The sequence below is a fragment of the Achroia grisella genome, unplaced genomic scaffold, assembly GCF_030625045.1.
Source record: "Achroia grisella isolate CSIRO2021 unplaced genomic scaffold, CSIRO_AGI_Agris_v1 utg1455, whole genome shotgun sequence".
NCBI lineage: Eukaryota > Metazoa > Arthropoda > Insecta > Lepidoptera > Pyralidae > Achroia > Achroia grisella.
In genome coordinates this window covers 162,325-182,882 of record NW_026712634.1, presented here as the reverse complement: position 1 = coordinate 182,882, position 20,558 = coordinate 162,325, and the positions used below count along the sequence as shown (strand labels likewise).

At 38.3% G+C, this 20,558-nt stretch overlaps 2 protein-coding genes across 2 annotated transcripts; both read right to left on the bottom strand.

Annotated features, from left to right (window-relative positions):
• Positions 1–2,332: 2,332 nt before the first annotated feature.
• On the bottom strand, positions 2,333–7,528 carry LOC131855511 (uncharacterized). Its single transcript, XM_059206788.1, has 3 exons — positions 4,120–7,528; positions 3,913–4,044; positions 2,333–3,120 (listed from the first exon to the last, which is right to left on the bottom strand). The coding sequence occupies exons 1-3, from the start codon at positions 7,526–7,528 to the stop codon at positions 2,333–2,335; spliced, it is 4,329 nt and encodes a 1,442-aa protein (XP_059062771.1).
• A 6,467-nt stretch (positions 7,529–13,995) lies between these two features.
• LOC131855510 (uncharacterized) lies at positions 13,996–20,522 on the bottom strand. The gene is made up of 3 exons (XM_059206786.1): positions 20,518–20,522; positions 20,183–20,436; positions 13,996–16,625 (listed from the first exon to the last, which is right to left on the bottom strand). The coding sequence occupies exons 1-3, from the start codon at positions 20,520–20,522 to the stop codon at positions 13,996–13,998; spliced, it is 2,889 nt and encodes a 962-aa protein (XP_059062769.1).
• Positions 20,523–20,558: the final 36 nt, after the last annotated feature.

The window sequence follows — 20,558 nt, the reverse complement described above, 5'->3', positions numbered from 1 at the left end:
ATATATTAGAGATACCTACGTGTTTTTTTTTATTGATGACTAGCTGTACACGGGATTTCGTTCGCGTGGAATGTAACTTTATTTTTCTAAAATATAAGAAGTTACATTCCACGCGAACGAAGTCGCGTGTACAGCTAGTTGTCGGTAGTCTAGCGATTTAGCTAGCACACCGCTTTGATTCCTGCTTGGTGGTCGAGGGTTCGATTCCTCGCACGCTGCAAACATTTGTATTCATGAGTATGATTGTTTGTAACGGTCTGGGTGTTTTCTATGTATAGATAATATATATTAATTTACGAAAAAAATCTTTGTATTTGTATCAGTTGTACCAGACAACTGATACAAATACAAAGATTTTTTTCGTAAATTAATAACACAATGTTCAGCTAGCTCAACTTGGGTCTAGATGAAGCTGTGTCAATTGTCCTGAGATTACTATTATTACTATAATAAATATTTTCAAATCAGCCGATGTTTATTTTTGCCATAATACGTGCTGTTACCATGTGATAATATTACGTACTTATTACTGTTTTAAATGATGCGTTCATTATTTATATTTCCTTTGAATTAAAGACAAGTGTATATATATATATATATATATATATATATATATATATACGCGCACTTAGTTGCACACTGATGTTGATCCAGCCACGACCCGTAGATACATTTGCTGACTCCACTGTCTCTCTCTTTCTACCACTATAACGGTATCGTGGCGGAACGGCAACATGTTGCCGTTACGCGTTCCCGCGTGTTCCCTAGATAAAAACTTTTTGGCTCTGAATATATTTAAAAAATCATTTACTTGTGTGTTGATGAATTTTTTTTTTTTTGGCGGGTAGTTGCACTGTGCATTCAATAAAATATTCCATCCTCATTATTAATTTATATTATTATCAAAATTTACATATTATTACTTTTATATCAATAATTCCTGTATATTATACACTGAATTTCACCTACCAGCGTTTGTAGCCACCTACATGCATTTATAGTTAAATTATTTTGCACTAACCCGCCTGCCACTGCAACTTATTTCTCAAATTCACTACTTTGGAACAATTCACAAGTTATTCACCATACCACCGGATACAATGGCCAGTGTTGCTGATGTAGCATCCATTCAGAAGTCCATGGAGGCTGTCTTACTCAAGAAGATGTCAGAGCTCGAGAGTCAGCTGAAGATTGCATCATCTCCGAGTCCAACCATCACTCAGATGCAGCAACAGTTCTGTGAGTTTAAGGAGCACATGCTCACTATTTTCACTCTACTAAGACAACAAATCACTGAACTCATTATTTCCAATGATGACATTGAGATGCGTCACCGTCGCAAACACCTTATTCTGAGTGGTGTTCCTGAGAGCAATGATGTCAAGCTAACCACTGCTGTAACTAAAATACTACAGGATCATATTGGTGTTACAGTCAGTGAAGCTGATATAGTTGACTGTTATCGGATGGGAGCCATCACGGAGGGGCGATATAGGCCAATTGTTTTTAGACCCTGCAATCCCACTCTTAAGCAAGACATATGGTCGAAAAAATCTCAGTTGAAGGGTACCCAGTTTGTTCTTGCCGAGTTTTTGACCAGACGCAGACAACTCTTATTTATTGAAGCTCGAAGACGGCTTGGTATTACAAAGGTTTGGACATTCAACGGTAGCATTTATGCCAAGACTGCTTCTGGAGGACGTCAGCGTATCTCAAGTTTTGAGAATCTCGCAGCCATTTCAACAGTGTCAAGTTTGCCTGCATCGGTAGTTGCTGATACTGTCAAGCCAGCACACGCAGCTAATGCGCGCTCTAAGCGCACCGTGAGGTCAAAACAGTAGTTTTACTCTGTTACTACGGTGATTATTAATCTTTTATTTTGTTTTTGTCTCACCCACTTTATTTTTGTTTTGTATTCACATAAAAGTAGTTAATCTAAATATTTTATGTCATGAAGACAATGACCACAGATCAGTGACAGTGACGCTTAGTTACAACTTGTCATTTTATGTCAGCAGCACGCTGTCACTTGTGATTGATACCCAATAATGTCGTAATTCTTTTGGTGTTTGGATACCCACTGTTAGGTTTTGTATTTCTTGATATAAATAAATTGAATTATCTTGAATGGAACGTATATTTCTTTTTTTACAATAATATTTCTTAGCGAGATGTAAAAGAATGTTACTTCACTTAAGTCACAGACAATATGATAAAAATTTTATGACGGTGGTAATAAAACAAAAGTACGCTACTATCCGTTACGAATATGAGTATTGCCTTTAACAAACATGCAGGCGTTAACATACTCCCCCCGTTGAAAAAATCGTTTTCAACCCTGTAGATCTTCTTCCGTTGGCAAGGGACAAAGGCGCACTACTGGGCGGCGTACAATGCCTCTTGTAGTATTTATATCTGCTACGCGGCAGACTCCATCAGGTCCAGGAAATAATTTAGACACACGACCCAGTCTCCAGCAAAGTGGTGGCATGTTATCTTCTTGAAGAAGAACTAAATCACCCATGTTCAAGTTTGAGGATCCTGTCTTCCACTTATTGCGCTGTTGTAACTCAGCTATGTATTCCCGCTGCCAGCGCTGCCAAAAATGTTGATGAATTTGTTCCAGTCTAAAGTAACGTTGAAGGTTATTTGATGACTCCTGTTCTAGCGATGGTGCAGGAAGAGACGTTATGGCCCGACCGATCAGAAAGTGTCCTGGTGTAAGGCATTGGAAATCATTCGGGGAAGAAGATAGAGGACAAAGAGGACGGCTATTTAATATAGCTTCCACCTGTGAGAATAGTGTTGACAGTTCCTCGAAAGTTAAATATGAATTTCCCATGACACGCCTAATATGATACTTAGCGGAGCGCACCCCCGCTTCCCATAAGCCGCCAAAGTGAGGAGCGTAAGAAGGCGTGAAGTTAAATTTTATTCCTTCGCTACTTGCAAAATCCAATAAAGAATTTTTAGAAATCTTGAAAAAATTATGTAATTCTTTGGCACCTGATACAAAATTACGGCCGTTATCGCAAAACACTTCCGCTGGCTTGCCCCTACGAGACACAAATCTGCGAAATGTTAGCACAAATGCATCCTTGGTAAGGTCACTTACTGCTTCTAAATGCACACATTTATATTTTAAGCAAATGAATAGGCAAAGATAGCACTTTAATAACCGAGCACCACGCCCCCTTTTATTCGTTATTAAAAATGGACCCGCATAGTCCACACCTACGGCTTTAAATGGAAATCCTGGCGTGATACGTTGGGCTGGCAGATTACCCATAAACGGAACCAATGTTTTCCCTTGCAATCTCCTACATTTACAACAATTGCTCACCGTTTTACGAGCTAATTTCCTGCCATTTATTGGCCAGATATATTCCCTAACTATAGATAGTAACAATTGCGGACCAGCATGTAAGTGGTGTTTATGTTCATATTCTAAAATCAATTTTGTTAAATGATGGGATGCGTCTAGCAGAATAGGATGTCTTTTATCATAAGAGTATTCCGATGCATCTATTCGCCCACCTACTCGAATAAGATTATCGTCGCCAAAAAATGGAGATAGCGATAATATTTTGGATTTAGTGGATAAGTTTCTTTGATTAGATAGGAGATGATATTCATCACAAAATGACTGCATTTGAACTAACTGACATAATTTAAGAAATGAGTTCTCTATTTCATTGACTGTTAATGTACCAACTAATTTATGCGCGGATTTCAAATTATTTATAAATCGCAAACAATACGCAAATGAGCGTTTCAATCTAGATAAATTAGAAAATCTATTAATGTTTATTACAGTGTCCACGTTGCTGGTACTGCTGACTAATGCAGAGGTAAGTTTAACTTCAGGTAACGTATCATATTCAATATTTTTATTTAAAATTGGCCAATTACCTTCAGGCTCTTGAAAAAACGATGGACCAGACCACCACAAATTTGAGGTTTGTAGAAAATTCGGACTGACACCTCTAGATATAAGGTCAGCGGGATTGACAGATGTTGGAACATAACGCCATGCTGATGCATCTGTCAATTCACAAATTTCGGAAACACGATTAGCAACGAAACTTTTCAAATTACGAGGGCTGCTACGAAGCTAACCTAGGACTACACTAGAATCACACCAGTGAGTAAGCTGCTGTACATCGTGTCTGAGTGACTCCTTTACTGTTTTGCACAGCTTAGCGGCTAGCAATGCAGCGCATAATTCCAGGCGTGGAATAGTAGTTACCTTTACGGGAGCTACTTTAGATTTTGAACATAAAAGGGTAACATAAATTCTGTTTTGAGAATCAACAGATCGCATATAAATAGAAGCACCATACGCCCTTTGAGAGGCATCGCTAAAAGAATGTATCTCTACAGTTACTGGCTCATCACACAGAACACGTCTTGGAACTTGAATTGATGAAATAGAGGGTAAGTGACTAGCAAAATTATTCCATTCCATTTGTATATTGTCAGGTACTGGTTCATCCCAACCGACCTTTAATAACCAAATTTGCTGCAAGATAATTTTAGCTCTTACTACACATGGACTTAATAAACCTAATGGATCGAATATTCTAAATATAGAGGAAAGTACTGCACGCTTACTTAAATTAGCGGTTTTCACAGAGCATGGAAATTTAATAGGAAAATGAAGTGTGTCAGTGGGCGGATTCCAACCAATTCCCAAGGTACTTGTTGACTCACTGAATGTTAAATCATCATTATTTGAGTTGTTTTGCACAATAGACGGTAAATTGGTTTTAAACTTCCTAAGATTAAAACAACCTTTTTGAAGGACCTCGGAAACAGCTTTGTGAATGTAACGCAAATCATGTTCATTTTCAGCTCCAGTAATTAGATCATCGATGTAAAAATCTCGTTGTATAATGGTTTTTACTTTTTTATCTGGACTTTCTTCTCCTAATTGCCATAAACAGCGTGTACTTAAATAACTTGAGCTAGCCATTCCGTATGTTACGGTATTAAGTTCATAGGCCTTAATAGGCTCAGACTCGTCTTCCCTCCATAAAACCAATTGAAACTTGCGATCTCTCTTAGCTACTTGAATTTGTCGATACATTTTTTCTACATCTCCAGTAAGGAGATACTTATGTTGACGAGCTCTAATTAAAATAGAAAAAAGTGTATCCTGCATATTGGGCCCCACCATAAGAAGGTCATTGATAGACTGGCCTGAAGACGATGGAGCAGAACCATCAAACACAACCCTTATTTTCGTCGATTCACTTGTGTCTTTAAACACAGCATGATGACATAAAAAATAAGCTTCATCATATTCAGTTAATGTACATTCGGAGAGATGTCCCAATTCTGAGTATTCTCGCATAAATTCAATATATTGTGTCTTCAAACTTGATTGCTTTCTGAATTTTCTTTCTAAACTTACTAAACGCCTTTTAGCCAAGGTATATGATTCGCCTAAACAATCAGGAGAATCCTTTACAGGAAGATGAACGCAAAAACGACCTGTATTTAATCTAGTAGTATGTGATAAAAAATGCCTTTCGCATGCCTTCTCCTCTTCGCTAAGTAGTGATTTTAGTGAAACCTCTTCGATTTCCCAAAACTTAGTGAGCTCTTGATGAATGTTATCATCTGGTTTTGTAGTTACGGTATGATGGCATTGAGTACTAGCTTGTTTGTAACAGAAGTTGGTATAAATGGGACCAGAGATTAACCAACCAAATTGGGAATTCCTTAATTTAGGGTGCTTCGGACCTAAGGAATGCTGCTCACAACCTAGGATATCCCAAAAAATATCGGCACCAATTAGGATTTCAATGGGTGCTGGATGGTTGAAGTTAGGGTCAGCAAGGATAACATTGTTAGGCAAATTAATATTATTTATGTCTATTTTTGCCTTAGGTAAATCGCCTGTTATTTCTGGTAATATTAGGAAACCCAATGTGACGTTAAATGGCTTTGTTAAAGATTTCAACTGCGCCACACAAGTTTCTGTAACCTTATTAAAAACATTATTACCTACGCTAATAACATTAACCAACTGATTACTATTTGATTTTAATGACAATCTATTTTTTAGATTATTCGTCATGAAGGATGATTGGCTGCCGCAATCTAACAATGCACGGACTCTTTCCTTTTGGAGTGTAATCGGATTAACTACTTCTATTAAAGCAGTGGACAATAAGACTTGAGAGACATTTTCATTTGCCAAATTAACAATTGTATCAGTAGCGTTATGAGAGGATTGCGGTGGTGAGGAAGATGTACTTACGTCAGTGACTGAGCGATGTAATAAACTATTGTGCCTCCTTTTGCAAATGCGACAAGGTCCCAAGCGACAGTTTCGTGTTGCGTGACCCGACCTTAAGCAATTGCTACATAATTTTAACTTATGTACTTCATTTATACGTTCTTCTATGTCCTTAGCTTTAAAGGAAGTGCAGTCATAAATGCGGTGCTTTCCATTACATATAACGCAAGATATAGAAGGAGCACTTACTTCGTTGGTGCAAGCAAACGATTTAATATGTGGTCTTTCAAATTTGGAGTTAGATCCCTTTGGCAAAGAAATAAATTTATTACTGGTAGAGCTACGACTTAATGATTCTAGAACGTCAGCACGATCGATTAAAAACTTACTAAATTGTTTTAAATTAGGAATGTCATCCAATGTACCACGCCATTCCTCCCATTTTCGAAGAGTATTATTATCTAATTTTGAACTCATGATGTGTATGATTAAAATATCCCACTTGTCCGTGGGTTGACCCAAGTTGCCCAATGCTCGTAAATTCTTTGTCACATGATCAACTAAAAATCTAAGTGCCTTATCAGATTCACGGACTATGTTTTGAAGGTTCAATAACGAATCTAAATGATGTTTGATTAACTGGCGTTTATTGTCATACCGCTCACACAATAAATTCCAAGCCGTTTCGTAATTATTACTAGATACTTCCAAATTAGATATTACACGAGCTGCATCTCCTTCTAAATAAGAAGTTAAATAATAAAATTTGTGAATTGGTGCAATACGCTCATTATTATGAATAATAGACAAGAATGTGTCCTTAAATTCAAGCCACCGGAAGTAGGTCCCATCATACTTGGCAATTTGTACGTGTGGTATTTTAAATCCCAATTCATGCTGACCAGCAGGAGACGACATTTGAGTAGAATTCAGGTCTTTATAATTACTATCATCTCTATGGTTATTTTGTTGATGTTTCTGAATAATACTCTGAGCAACGGCCGTATTAGTCACAAATAACTGTTCCATATCATCCCTCTCATCTATCTCACTATCTAAATTACTAGAATTTAAAACCTCTATTCGATTTTGCAATGTATCAAACCGGCTAGAAAGCGATTCAAATCTACTGAGCTTAATTGTTAATTCACTAAACTCTAATGGAGTTAATATCTCCTTACACGAAATACTGACTATATAATTTTTAAATTTTGTAATTTGACCCTTAATAGAACTGCGTTTTACCATTAGGTCTTGCAAGTCTGAAGAGCCAGAATCCATGTTGTTGATATAGTTTTTGATAGAACAAAGTTATATTATGACTCGATAACAACACACTATTGATTTCGATGTTTGATAATTTAATATTGCTTTACTCAATATCAATCTAATAGATTAGTAGTAAATAAAATGTTTAAATATTGCTCACGCTCCTCCTGTGACTTGACGAATGAACAGGAACCCGGTTCTGCACTTACTCTTAAGAAACGAGTGTGCGGTCCGAATTAGTCCCAACCAAAACAGTGACTCAATCACAGATTATCTGGAATTTACAAAATGTGACATTTATTATAAGTAGTTACTATACGTACAATATTTTCTGCATTAATTTAATATGAAATACAGTATAATCCACGTTTAGATGCACAAATTAACGACAGACAGCTATTATTAAAGTTTGTAAATAGATATATATAAATGAATAAACTTAACGTTTATTCATTACCATACATGTACCTACGAAAATTAAAACAACCTTAAATATTATAATTATTAAAACACTCGTACCTTGTATTCGAATATTGTTATACTATTACGCTATTTAAAAATATATTGAAGCACAAGTGAAGTCTATATATAAATTGGAGCAAAAGAAAACGTTTCTCTTGGGAATCTATGGAATAGGAATTGTACTGAAAGACGGGAATTATTAGGAATTGATAATGGTATGAACACTTAGCTGCATCGGCTTGGCTGCGGTGTGCTGTCTTGGGCAAATACCGGCGTTGGCTGCGATGACTTGCTGTTCTAGTTATTCTTATAATTACAATAATATTGCAACCCGTTGATTTGAAGAAATTTGATACAATTTGATTGTTGGTTGTCGTCTGATTTGTTTTGTGATTTCTTCTTTTCCTCAGATATTGGTTCGTAGTACGGTCGCCAGATGTTAGGTTTTGTATTTCTTGATATAAATAAAATGAATTATCTTGAATGGAACGTATATTTCTCTTTTTACAATAATATTTCTTAGCGAGATGTAAAAGAATGTTACTTCACTTAAGTCACAGACAATATGATAAAAATTTTATGACGGTGGTAATAAAACAAAAGTACGCTACTATCCGTTACGAATATGAGTATTGCCTTTAACAAACATGCAGGCGTTAACACCCACACTTTTGAGACTCACTGACTGTATTTTATTAATTTATAGTTATTTAAATTTTAGTGTAAAGTAGCTTAAAGTTTTCTATGAATATTTAATTCATGTGGGCTTTCTGTATGTAATTTTTAAGACGTTTCTCAGTTATTGTAAATTGTTTTTTATATTGCAGTTGGCCGGCGGTTAGTGCAAAGTATGAGTGTTGGTGCATCGCGTTCTTTTTACCTTTATTTATTTTTGTTTTATATAGTGTAATAATATTATTTTTATTTTATTAAGTATTTATATATATATATATATATATATATATATATACATATATTTCTAATTTATTTACATTTACATATTTTAATGTCTGACAATGAATCCTTTTACTCGGCCCACAGTTCTAATGAATCTTTTGAGTCTCTTGATATGTCCCTGTTAGATGCATCTCTTTCTACAAATATTTGCAATTAATTAGTAAACACACACCGTAATCTAAACATTTGTCATATTAATGCTCAGTTTACCCCAACATCATAGTGAATTGATGAATACCTTTAATATGAATGCTGTCGACGCGATCTTGGTTTCTGAAACGTGGTTAAAACCCTCTGTGATGTCCACTTCTATTAGTTTACCGGGGTATTTCCTTATACGGAACGATCGTATTGACAGGCGAGGTGGAGGGGTTGCTATTTACTTACGCAGTGGCTTCCCTTATAAAACTTTAGCTACCTCTGCCGCGCCCGGTGGTGCTGAATATTTATTCGTGGTAGTTGATGTTAGGGGAAGTAAGATTGTTCTCGGTGTTATATATTGTCCTCCTTCCACTGATTACTTCCATGACGTTGAGTCTATTTTCGAGAACATTATGGCGGAGCACGCACATCATGTTATCATGGGTGACTTTAACACTGATTTGCTCAAAGACACTCACAGATCTCGTAAGCTACGCGATATTGTGCAGTCGGTGGGCCTTTCAGTGTTACCCCTTAGTGCTACCCACACTAACAATGACTCCCATGACACCTGGCTTGATCATATTTATGTGTCCTCACCTGAGTTCATATTAAAACATGGTCAATTTCCTGCTCCTGGATTCTCCAGACACGATCTCATTTATATCTCCTACAACATAAAAACCTTCAAGCCCAAGCCTACCGTCGTTCGTCTGCGTAGTTTTGCTAAAGTTGACACGTCTGGTTTAGGGAAGGAAGTGACTGATTTAGATTGGTCATGCGTGCTGTCCGCCTCTTCAACAAACGATAAGGTGTTCGTTTTTAACCAATATATACTCCAAATCTTTGACAAGCATGCTCCGGTTCACCTTGTCAGAGCTAAAAAACAGCCAGCTCCCTGGATAACTACGGGAGTGCGCATGGCTTTGAGAAAGCGTAATCGTGCATTTAGTGTTTACAAAAGGGATCGTTGTGAAGAGAACTGGAAGGCTTTCAAAATTGCGCGCAATCGTTGCAACTATATGGTAAGAGCTGCTAAACGCCGTCATATCCACTCGAACATTCTAAATACCTCTTCGGCCAATACCTGGAAGTTTCTAAAGTCACTTGGGCTGTGCAAACAGTCTGATGATTTTTCCTCATCTATCTCATTAAATGACCTAAATAGGCACTTTTCCTCAGTTCCCACATTGAATGATTTTCAGAAATCTATCTCTTTAGCTGAAATAACTTCATGGCCTAAACGTCCTATTGATGAATTTTTATTTTCGCCAGTTACTGATGATGAAGTCCACAAGATAATCTCCTCAATTAAATCCAATTGTATTGGTTTTGATGATGTGAGGATTATGATTATTCTCTTACTCGAACATTTGTTACCCATCATTACTCACATCATCAATTCTTCTCTACATTCCTCCGAATTTCCTACATCCTGGCTTAAAGCATTTGTGCTTCCCCTTCCTAAAGTTTCCTCCCCACAACTCCCTAAGGACTTTAGACCTATTTCAATCCTGCCCTTCCTCTCAAAAATTTTAGAAGCTGTTGTCCACAAACAATTATCTGCTTTTGTATTGACTAACAAACTGTTGAGTCCTTACCAATCAGGTTTTCGTCCTGGACACAGCACTACTACTGCTCTACTGAAAATCACCGAGGATGTGAGGGAGGGCATGGAACAATCCAAATTAACTGTTCTGGTCTTGGTTGATTTTTCCAACGCATTTAACACGGTTGATCACGACATCCTACTCGCCATCCTTGCACATCTTGGGATTTCATCATCAGTCGTGAAATGGTTTGCCTCTTATCTTCGTGGTCGTCAGCAAGCAGTCCGTGTAAACCAGTCTTTTTCTGACTGGTGTGAGCTTGTCGCTGGCGTTCCGCAAGGCGGAATTTTGTCTCCTTTACTTTTTTCTATCTTTATTGATTTTATCACTACAAATCTCAAATGCTCTTACCATCTATATGCGGATGATCTTCAGGTATACTCTCAAGCTGTAGCTTCTGAGCTTGGTGAGGCCATCGATCATCTGAATATTGATCTCGATCATATTCTCAAATGGTCCAAAAAGTTTGGTGTTTCTATTAATCCTTCCAAGTGTCAGGCTATAATCCTTGGAAGCAAACAACAACTTAGCAAAATTGAGTTTGGCACTTTGCCTCCAGTTCTCTTCGGCAATCAAACTATTACCTACAGTGCGCATGTTAAAAATCTCGGCTTGTTGATGGACAGTACTCTTAGCTGGAACAAACATGTTAACGAGATCAGTCGTAAAACTACAGTGACACTACGTAACTTATACAGGCTTAAAAATTTCCTCCCCACAAGTACCAAAATCCTGCTTATCCAATCCTTAGTCCTTCCCACCATTGATTACGCCGATGTGTGTTGCTCTGACATGAATGTAGATCTTTTAAACAAATTGGATCGTCTTATCAACAACTCTATCCGGTTTATTTTTAATCTCCGCAAATTCGATCATATCTCTTCTTATCGTTCTCAGCTTAAATGGCTACCTATCCGCTATCGTAGGAATGTCCGTATGCTTTGTACTCTCTATTTCATTCTATACGATCCAAATTCTCCTGATTATATTAAGTATAAATTTCATTTCCATGGGGACAACACCAATCACTGTATTCGTACATCCAGAAAATTTTTACTTCATATCCCGGCTCATTTGTCCGGTTTCGTCCACTATTCTTTCGCCATTCAGGCAATCAAACTTTGGAATGACTTACCTCTTGATATCAAAACTGCTACGAATAAATTTTCTTTTAAACGTAAACTACGGGAATATTATTTGAATTTATAACTTTCTCTCTTCTCTGAATTCTATTTTTTTCCATTTAACTCTCTTTAGTTCTGTGACTGTCAGACTATTTGGTATATATTTAAGTTTATTGCATATATATGTGTGTATTTATGTGTATATAGGTATCATATTTGTATATATTTATGTTATATATTATTGTATCTCTTAAGTATATATATATATTGTATATATATTTATATTTTGTTGCATTTTGTTTATGTTTATAATTTTGCACCGCCAACAATTATTCTCTGCACCACCAATGGTTGACTGGTAGAAAATGCCGCATGGTGTTAAGTCCGCCAAATGTACTATACTATATATTATATTGTGTGCATTAAAGTTAAATAAATAAATAAATAAATTTATATACTAGTACATGAAGTACCTAAAATACTTGTTTTGATCCGAATAGGTAGCGATATTATGAATTTATTATACGTAATCTAAAGATTTTGACGAAATAAGAGTAATTAGTTATCTGTTAACCTTGACTTCATACTGGCACCAGTATTATCAGATGATGAACATACTCTTCGAAAACTTACAGCAGAAATATCGTGTTTGGACTCATTAGATTGGTCTCGATGAATAGAGTTTAAAAAACTTAAAATAAATGGTAAATTAGAAAATTTGTACTTCATATCCCGGCTCATTTGTCCGATTTCGTCCACTATTCTTTCGCCATTCAGGCAATCAAACTTTGGAATGACTTACCTCTTGATATCAAAACTGCTATGAATAAATTTTCTTTTAAACGTAAACTACGGGAATATTATTTGAATTTATAACTTTCTTCTCTTTCTTCTTTCTCTTCTTCTTTATTCTCACAAACTAACAGTTACTCATAAAGAATGCATTGCATTTTACAACTCTACCCAAGAATATTTAACATTGGTGCAATAACCAATTTCCTTGTCTAATTACAATGCACTGTAAACACGGATTGGACAATATTCATAAAGACATGAATTACCGTGTTCCGTCCGTTAGTCTACAATAAGAATATGTTTACAATAAGAAACCCTACGGTCATCATAAACCCGATGGCTAGAAAATAGTAACGGTGTTATCTTATCACAAAAGGCCAACAAATATTCATTGTGTTTATAAACAATGAATGCCAAATGAACGCTGGTACCCAAACAGATGTTCAACCGTTATCGTAGTTTTAAACAGTGAATCGATGTCTTATTCTAAAACAGCACTTTTAAAAACTAATATTATTTCTAAGTTATTGTCCAATTTCAACACACAACTTATTGTCTACCTAATCTACACAAATATTATAGGTGCGTCGCGACGCCGCTTATATGTGTCGCCTGTCGTCAATATCCTCCCCTCGGCGTAGACTCGTCGCAGCCTCCTTTCACTGGTAGACGGCGACTTCTTGTAACCTCGGTGTCAGCACGGCCCGTTTATTTGTGGGCTGACGAAATACACCTCCTCGCGTACGCACGTTGATACTGCGGACTACACCATCGGTTCCCGGATGTACTGTTTCGACGACGCCTCTTGGCCACACGTTGCGTGGCAGTGTATGATCTACTACGATCATAATGTCACCTATATCAATGTTTTCTTTGTGCTTTTTCGCATCCTGGATGTGCCGCTTCGTTGTTAAGTAGGTAAAGAGCGCTATCCATCGCTTTTCTTGCCGCCTCCCTATTGTAATTGTAATAGGGTTGAAGTAATCAGTGCCATAATTTGAAAACGGCCTATGAAATGGCTGTAATCTTTCCCTTGGCAGGTCTTTCATACTCGGTGGTGTGGGCATCTTCTTTCGTACTCTACACCAAAGATAGCTTCTTGCTATTACTCGTACGGTTGGTCGGAGTTTTATTATATAATATTTCTGTCGTATATCATTTACGACTCTCTCGTTGTTAGCGTGTCCAGCGGATCGGTGCTGTTTTTCTATGAGAATTCTAATGTACGAGTGCCGACCGTCCAATACAACAGGTCGTTTCGTTTCCAATGATATGTTCGCGGCGTTTATCCTTCCCCGCAATCGTAATACGCCGTCATCTAGCGTAGGATCTAGCTTAAATAGAGGGCTGGATCTTGATAGTTTTCCTCCCTTTCTCAATATCTCTATTTCTAATCGCGTAGCACTCGGTTGTAATTTGAAAAACGCCTTACATCTGGTAGGCTACGTTCACTACAGTTTGTTGAATACACCGGTACCGTTTCCTCGCTGTGAGCGAGATAGTCAGCTGTTTTCGGTCGTTTCAGTGCCATGTTATTACTTGATGGCAGTGTGACGTCATCTTTACACCTCGGCAAGCTGACTCCGTCTGCACCGTCGTCTTTACGGTGCGCGGTTGTCTCAAAACAATTAATTGCTCGTTGATCCGTCGACTTTATCTTCAATTTTTTCTCTATAGCCAACGTGTCGGTGTCGAAGTGTTGCTCGACGTGCTCGTGCAACCGTTTATTTTCTGCTACTGTTGTAACATGCAGCACCCGTGCCGAGTCCCTTTTGATCGTTACGCGGGGAGTGGTACCGTGCAGTACCCAGCCTAACTGCGTTAATGACGCGGCTGGCTCGTTTCTCCTTCCCATTTTTAATTTTCTTGTAACGATAAGCTGCCAGTTATCCGATCCGATTAACAACTGTGGGCGCTCATTATCGTAGCATAGGTTATTCGGATTTAAATCCTTTAAATGATTTAAATCTAACAGTCGTTTAGGTATAGACTGACTAGTGAGCTTCATTTCTGTGACGGTTCTTGCATTTATTTTATATTTGCGTCGGCTCTGTCCTTGTATCTTAATCCGTACCGATCGACTATTTATTTCGCATCGGTCAGCGTTTATTCCATGCATGTTTAGTGGGTGAATCGGTCCGTTCGCCCCCACTGCTTTTGCTATTTTTTCATCCAATAGCGTAACTGTAGATCCCTCATCGAATAGTGCATATATTCTTTGTTTTCCTTTCGGGCCAATTACAGTGACTGGACATACTTTTAATTTGATGTCGGTACTCTTGTCAACTGTCGTTGTCGTAACCGCTTCGTTGTCGATGTCTTCAGCGTTGTCACCGGTGTTTGCGCTGAGCCCTGTGTGTTGGTGCAGCAGCGGGTGGTAGCGAAGCTTACACGTGCTGACTCCGCACGATATTGCTTCGCAATTGTGACGTTTATTTTTACTTACGAGACATTTAAAACACAGACTGCCATTTTTAACAACGTCCCATCGTTGATTGATTGTTTTTGTTGTGAATTCAAGACAAACTGTTAACTTGTGTTGTCGTCTGCAGTCTGGGCACACAATCATGTGTACCTTAGTCTCATTTTCTACAGTTTCAACTGTAAAAACATGTCTCTTATTCCTAGGCGTTATCGCTGTCTGCCTATGCATCGTGGGTGGTCGCGGTATTTCTTTTTTTACGTATGTAGGCGCCGAATATCCATATTTCATAGCCCTTCTCGCCTCTTGCGTAAGATGGTTTGAAAGTTGAATTATGTCTGGTATATCCTGCTTCTCATTTTTCTCTGCAAATATATACCAGTTCGATCGTTGATGGGGACTCATTTTCTCCAGTACTTCCCTGGTCAGCATCGGGTTGAACAGATAACCTTTTTTTACTTGACTCAGAACTGTTACGATGTTTTGTACTTTAACTGCGAATGCATTAAATTCGCTAGTGGACAGTCCTGGTCGTGGCAGTCGCTTCAAGTCTTCAATAGCACGATCGGCTATTATTTCGGGATGACCGAAGCATTGTTCCAGCGTTTCCATAATACGATCTGGATGGGTCGAGGCATTCAGCAACGGTGCTACCATTTCTCTAGCTTCACCCCGCAGACTGTTTCGCAATCTCGCTATGTTTTCGACTGCTGTAAAGCGATACAGTGCTGTCGTCTCCGTCATAGCTGCGCGGAATTGAAGCCATTCCCACGGCGACCCAGTAAATATGGGTAAATCAGTAGCTTGTCGTGGTGGTGGCCTGGACTTCATAAGAAATTCTACCGCGCTCGTTAGCTTGTCTATGGCTCGTTCCATTATGTCCGTCGGTGTTGATGATCGTCGATGCTGGTCTTCATTGTTCTGTGTCTTGATCGGGGTTTTTAATTGTTCCCCGTTCTCGTGGCGAGTCGGTTTGGTACTTATAAATACCGACTCCCCTCGTATGTTGTCCGTGGGTGGTCCATTTTGTTTCAACCACTCCTGGACACGATGTTCGTTCTGTTCTGGTTCCCCTGGGTCTGCTGAATATCTGTTCGAGGCGGCAGTGTTCATTGCTAGCTTCTGACGTGTACGATTGTCCATTTTAGGATCCATGTCAGCTAGTTGCATCGCCTCGTCCTGCACGCTTCTTATAGATTGTACGGACGGTGTCGGTGTTCCTCTTCTATATTGTGTGACTTCTTGCCTCATTGCGGTGGCGGTTGACGGCCCGGCGAATTGTTCGGCGCCGGCCGTCCAATTTTCAACCTGATATCCGCGGCGTGTGGAGGGTACGGTGTCACCGGGGCTCCGATGTTCCTGGGGGCCCACCCTATTCATTGACGGTGACTGTGGTGATTTTTCATCTAGCGCTGCCGCTTGTTCATCACGTTCCGCTTGGCCTCTTGTGACTACCATTTTATATCCGTAGGTCGCTGTCAGCAGATCCGGCGCTCGAAGGTCCAACACTGTTGGCGACAGCTCCTCAGGGAGAGCAGTGGACTGTATCGATGGTGGGGTTTGAAAGAAACGGTTGTCTCTTGAAGCCTGTTTATTCTCTCCACAGAAGTTTCACAATTGAGTTATAACCGTATTCGATGTTACATTCAAGTTTCAGCCGCTGTAGCTCAGACTGTATGGCGTCTATAGGAAACTACCGCGACTGACTTTACAATAATAACGGACTATAACTGCCGTCCGTACTACATATGTTCGATTATGACAGCCGTCGGCATATAACAATCCGACTATGACTGTCTGAGTCCCTCTATTATAACAGTATTATGACTGCATTATAACTATATTACGACTAACTCGATACAAAAATTCCTCGCCTTATATATGGGAGGTATAGACTGTAGTGGGGACTACAGTCCTTACAAAATTCTTACTGGCAATAAACCAAACCTTATTTCTATCAGACAATGCACAACGTTATACAACTTCATAACAATATCCTTTCACATTGCCAAAATTCCCTTACTTATTTATTCTCACAAACTAACAGTTACTCATAAAGAATGCATTGCATTTTACAACTCTACCCAAGAATATTTAACATTGGTGCAATAAACAATTTCCTTGCCTAATTACAATGCACTGTAAACACGAATTGGACAATATTCATAAAGACATGAATTACCGTGTTCCGTCCGTTAGTCTACAATAAGAAACCCTACGGTCATCATAAACCCGATGGCTAGAAAATAGTAACGGTGTTATCTTATCACAAAAGGCCAACAAATATTCATTGTGTTTATAAACAATGAATGCCAAATGAACGCTGGTACCCAAACAGATGTTCAACCTTTATCGTAGTTTTAAACAGTGAATCGATGTCTTATTCTAAAACAGCACTTTTAAAAACTAATATTATTTCTAAGTTATTGTCCAATTTCAACACACAACTTATTGTCTACCTAATCTACACAAATATTATAGGTGCGTCGCGACGCCGCTTATATGTGTCGCCTGTCGTCAATACTAGTTTTTTCACAAGAATGAACAAAAGCAGAATGGCCTAGTTGGTAGTGTACCTATGTACCAACTCACACACCCCGAGTTCGATTTCCACCATTGACTATTGTTATTTATTTCTTTTTGATTTTTTTAAATTTAATATTTTAATAATTAAATTAATTTATACGAGAAAAACGTAGTTAAGTATTAAATTAATTTTACTAGTTAGGAGTGTACCTGTGTACCAACTTACCACACAGACATCCCGGGTTCGATTCCCACCATTGACTATTGTTATTTAGTTCTTTTTGTTTTTTTTTTAATTTATTATTTGAATAATTAAATTAATTTATACGAGAAAAACGTAGTTAAGTATTAAATTAATTTTACTAGTTAGGAGTGTACCTGTGTACCAACTTACCACACAGACACCCCAGGTTCGATTCCCACCATTGACTTTCTTTTTTGTTTTTTTTTTTAAAGTAATATTTAAAATTAACTATTTTAATAATTAAATTAATTTAATCGATAAAAACGTTGTTAAATATTAAATAAATTTTGACATTAACTATTATAGCATGCACGAAAAATATTTTGTAATAATAAAGAAAATACATTTTAAATGTTGTTGTGTTAATTATTTATAAGATCTTACTATAATTGTTAGTTACTTTACAATTTAGAAAGAATAATAGGTAATGTAAATTAAAATTAATTTAATACTTAACGAAGTTATGTTCGATTAAATTCATTTAATTATTAAAATAGTTAATTTAAAATATAAAATAAAGACAAAACAAAATAAATAGTAAAAAAAAATCTATGGCGGGAATCGAACCTTGAGCGTCCGTTTGGTAAGTTGATTTGAAATTCAAAGGCTTATTTCTTCGAAATTACTGGCCATTTTGAAATAATACTTAGGGTTCGCATACCCTTATCGGATACTACTACTACACGGAGTTTCGTCAAAATAAAATATCTAGGTTAGGTATAATAAATTCATAATTAATAGACCGTTACGGTATCTGTATATATTCGGATCAAAACAAGTACTATGAAATAAGAACGAGTATATAAATTGATTAACAGAAGTCTTCTTTCTTTATTTATGTACTTGTTAGATGCGACAGCGACTTTGTTTTATACTATACTATACTATGTAATGATTGATATACCTAAAATAAATAAAATATCTGAGGTTTGGACAAAAACTCAAAGGGTAATTTATTTTGAAAAAGTATTTTGAAAATACCTATTTTGCTTTTAGTGTTATAGTACTTTAACTGTTATATTTTAAGTAACAATGTTTAATTATAATTAATACTACTGCACCAACACTCCGATCGTGCAAAAAATTTTGCTGTTTCATTATTTTTTAGTTCAATTAGTGGTCTACCTAAGTCCTGGGCTAAGGGGGGGGGGGGGGGGGAGAGTCATGACGCCCCCATGACTCCCATGACCTCCATGACGCTCCCCCCTGGATCCGCCGTTGCGTCTTCTCTTTATTCGCTCAGTAACGTTGTTACAAAAGAAAAGATTCCCGTCCAAAAAATAACAAGTATTGAGGTTTGATCTGGAGTCACGTTACTCCAGACTGATTTTTACAAATATTTAGATTAGATAGACTATTATTCTTGAAATACTAGCTAGACAATATTAAGTTACTGTAGCCATAATGTAGTAGCCCAAACGTGCCAATGAGGAAGCCCTTGGCAAATGCTGCACCCTGATTGGCCCGTTTGAATTGGATCAAGAACTGCTCGTATGCCAAAAAGGTGGATTTGTATAAAATCGTGTATAAATCGCTTAAGTATTATTATTACTCGTCGTGACAGTTGTGGCTCAAAACGGATCAACATTTATATATGGTCAGCTGGCATTAGATCAACAAAAGTGCCCAAGGGGATATTTATATATATATATATATATATATATATATATATATAATTTGATTGATCACGCCATAACCTCAATCATCGATTGTTTTCATCGGTCTGGATGTTTTATATGTATATTATATATGTATTTACAAAATAAAAATATCTATTTATATCAGTTCAGTATCAGTCTGTGTTAATTGTCCAGGGCTATTTATTATATTTTTATAAACGGTTATCTTTTTCCATCGCACCGCTCGCTATCGACAGTGAATTCATAGAAATGTCACTCTAAAAACAAAAATTATACTTCGTATCTCTCCCGAAGATGATTACTGATTACATGCAGCACGCCAGATGATGCTGTCCTTATCACACTATTTTTAGATCATTTTAAATGCATTGATCGATAAAAATTAAATTTTTTGACTTGGAGAAAATCCCTCATGGAGACCCGCCGGCCCCGGGGGAAGCCCGCGGGTACTGTGAGACTCCTACTCACTAAAAACTCCAAGATGTCCCTCACCCAACGCCTAAGCCGGAGTCGCGGGATCGATGACATTCTACCGCAACTCCGGCGGCGGTGGCCCACTCTAGCAGCGGGCCCCATCTCTGCGGGTTCCATAGCGGAACCCACTACTTCCCCTCCTCTTCCCTGGGGAAGGCGCGCGGGGACATGCGCGCGACTTCTTCGGGCCTGGTGTGGTGGGGTGGGACCGCCCCCGCGGTCGTCACCCCGGCCCGGTAGCGATCGAGGAGCGGCTAGTTACCGCCCCTACCTCCCTGATCGCCAGGAGGGGGACTGGGCTCGTGGCCCGTCTCCATCCCCTCCTCCTGAACGCTCCTTCGGCCTGGGGCCTGAGTGGCTGGCCGTTTCCCCTTTTTGTTTTTGGGTGGGGTGCAAGATTTAGCACCCACCCAATGGTTCGCCGGGCGACCTGAGCGCGGCGCAGATGACGCACCGCGGATCGGCTGTGCATGTTGCTGCACGATGGCCTGCTTCCCCACAACGGTAGCAAAGGCCGCTACGATCCTGGGTTTGTGAACACTGAGTGCTCACATGTCCTTCTTCACTCTTGGCCTCCCTACCTTATTGGTCTACAAGCGCCCGAACCTCATTACGCGATTTTGTGTTGTCCGAGTCACACGTCACTT

Excerpts from the sequence above, each read along its gene's own strand:
- LOC131855511 (XM_059206788.1), bottom strand. The coding sequence starts at position 7,528 with ATGGATTCTGGCTCTTCAGACTTGCAAGACCTAATGGTAAAACGCAGT. Across the intron at positions 4,045-4,119 it reads TGATTCTAGTGTAGTCCTAG|ATGCATCAGCATGGCGTTAT; the intron begins GTTAGCTTCGTA and ends GTGAATTGACAG. Across the intron at positions 3,121-3,912 it reads GTTTTTTCAAGAGCCTGAAG|AAGCAGTAAGTGACCTTACC; the intron begins GTAATTGGCCAA and ends GTGTGCATTTAG.
- LOC131855510 (XM_059206786.1), bottom strand. Across the intron at positions 16,626-20,182 it reads CCCTCCTGGCGATCAGGGAG|AGAATAAACAGGCTTCAAGA; the intron begins GTAGGGGCGGTA and ends ACTTCTGTGGAG.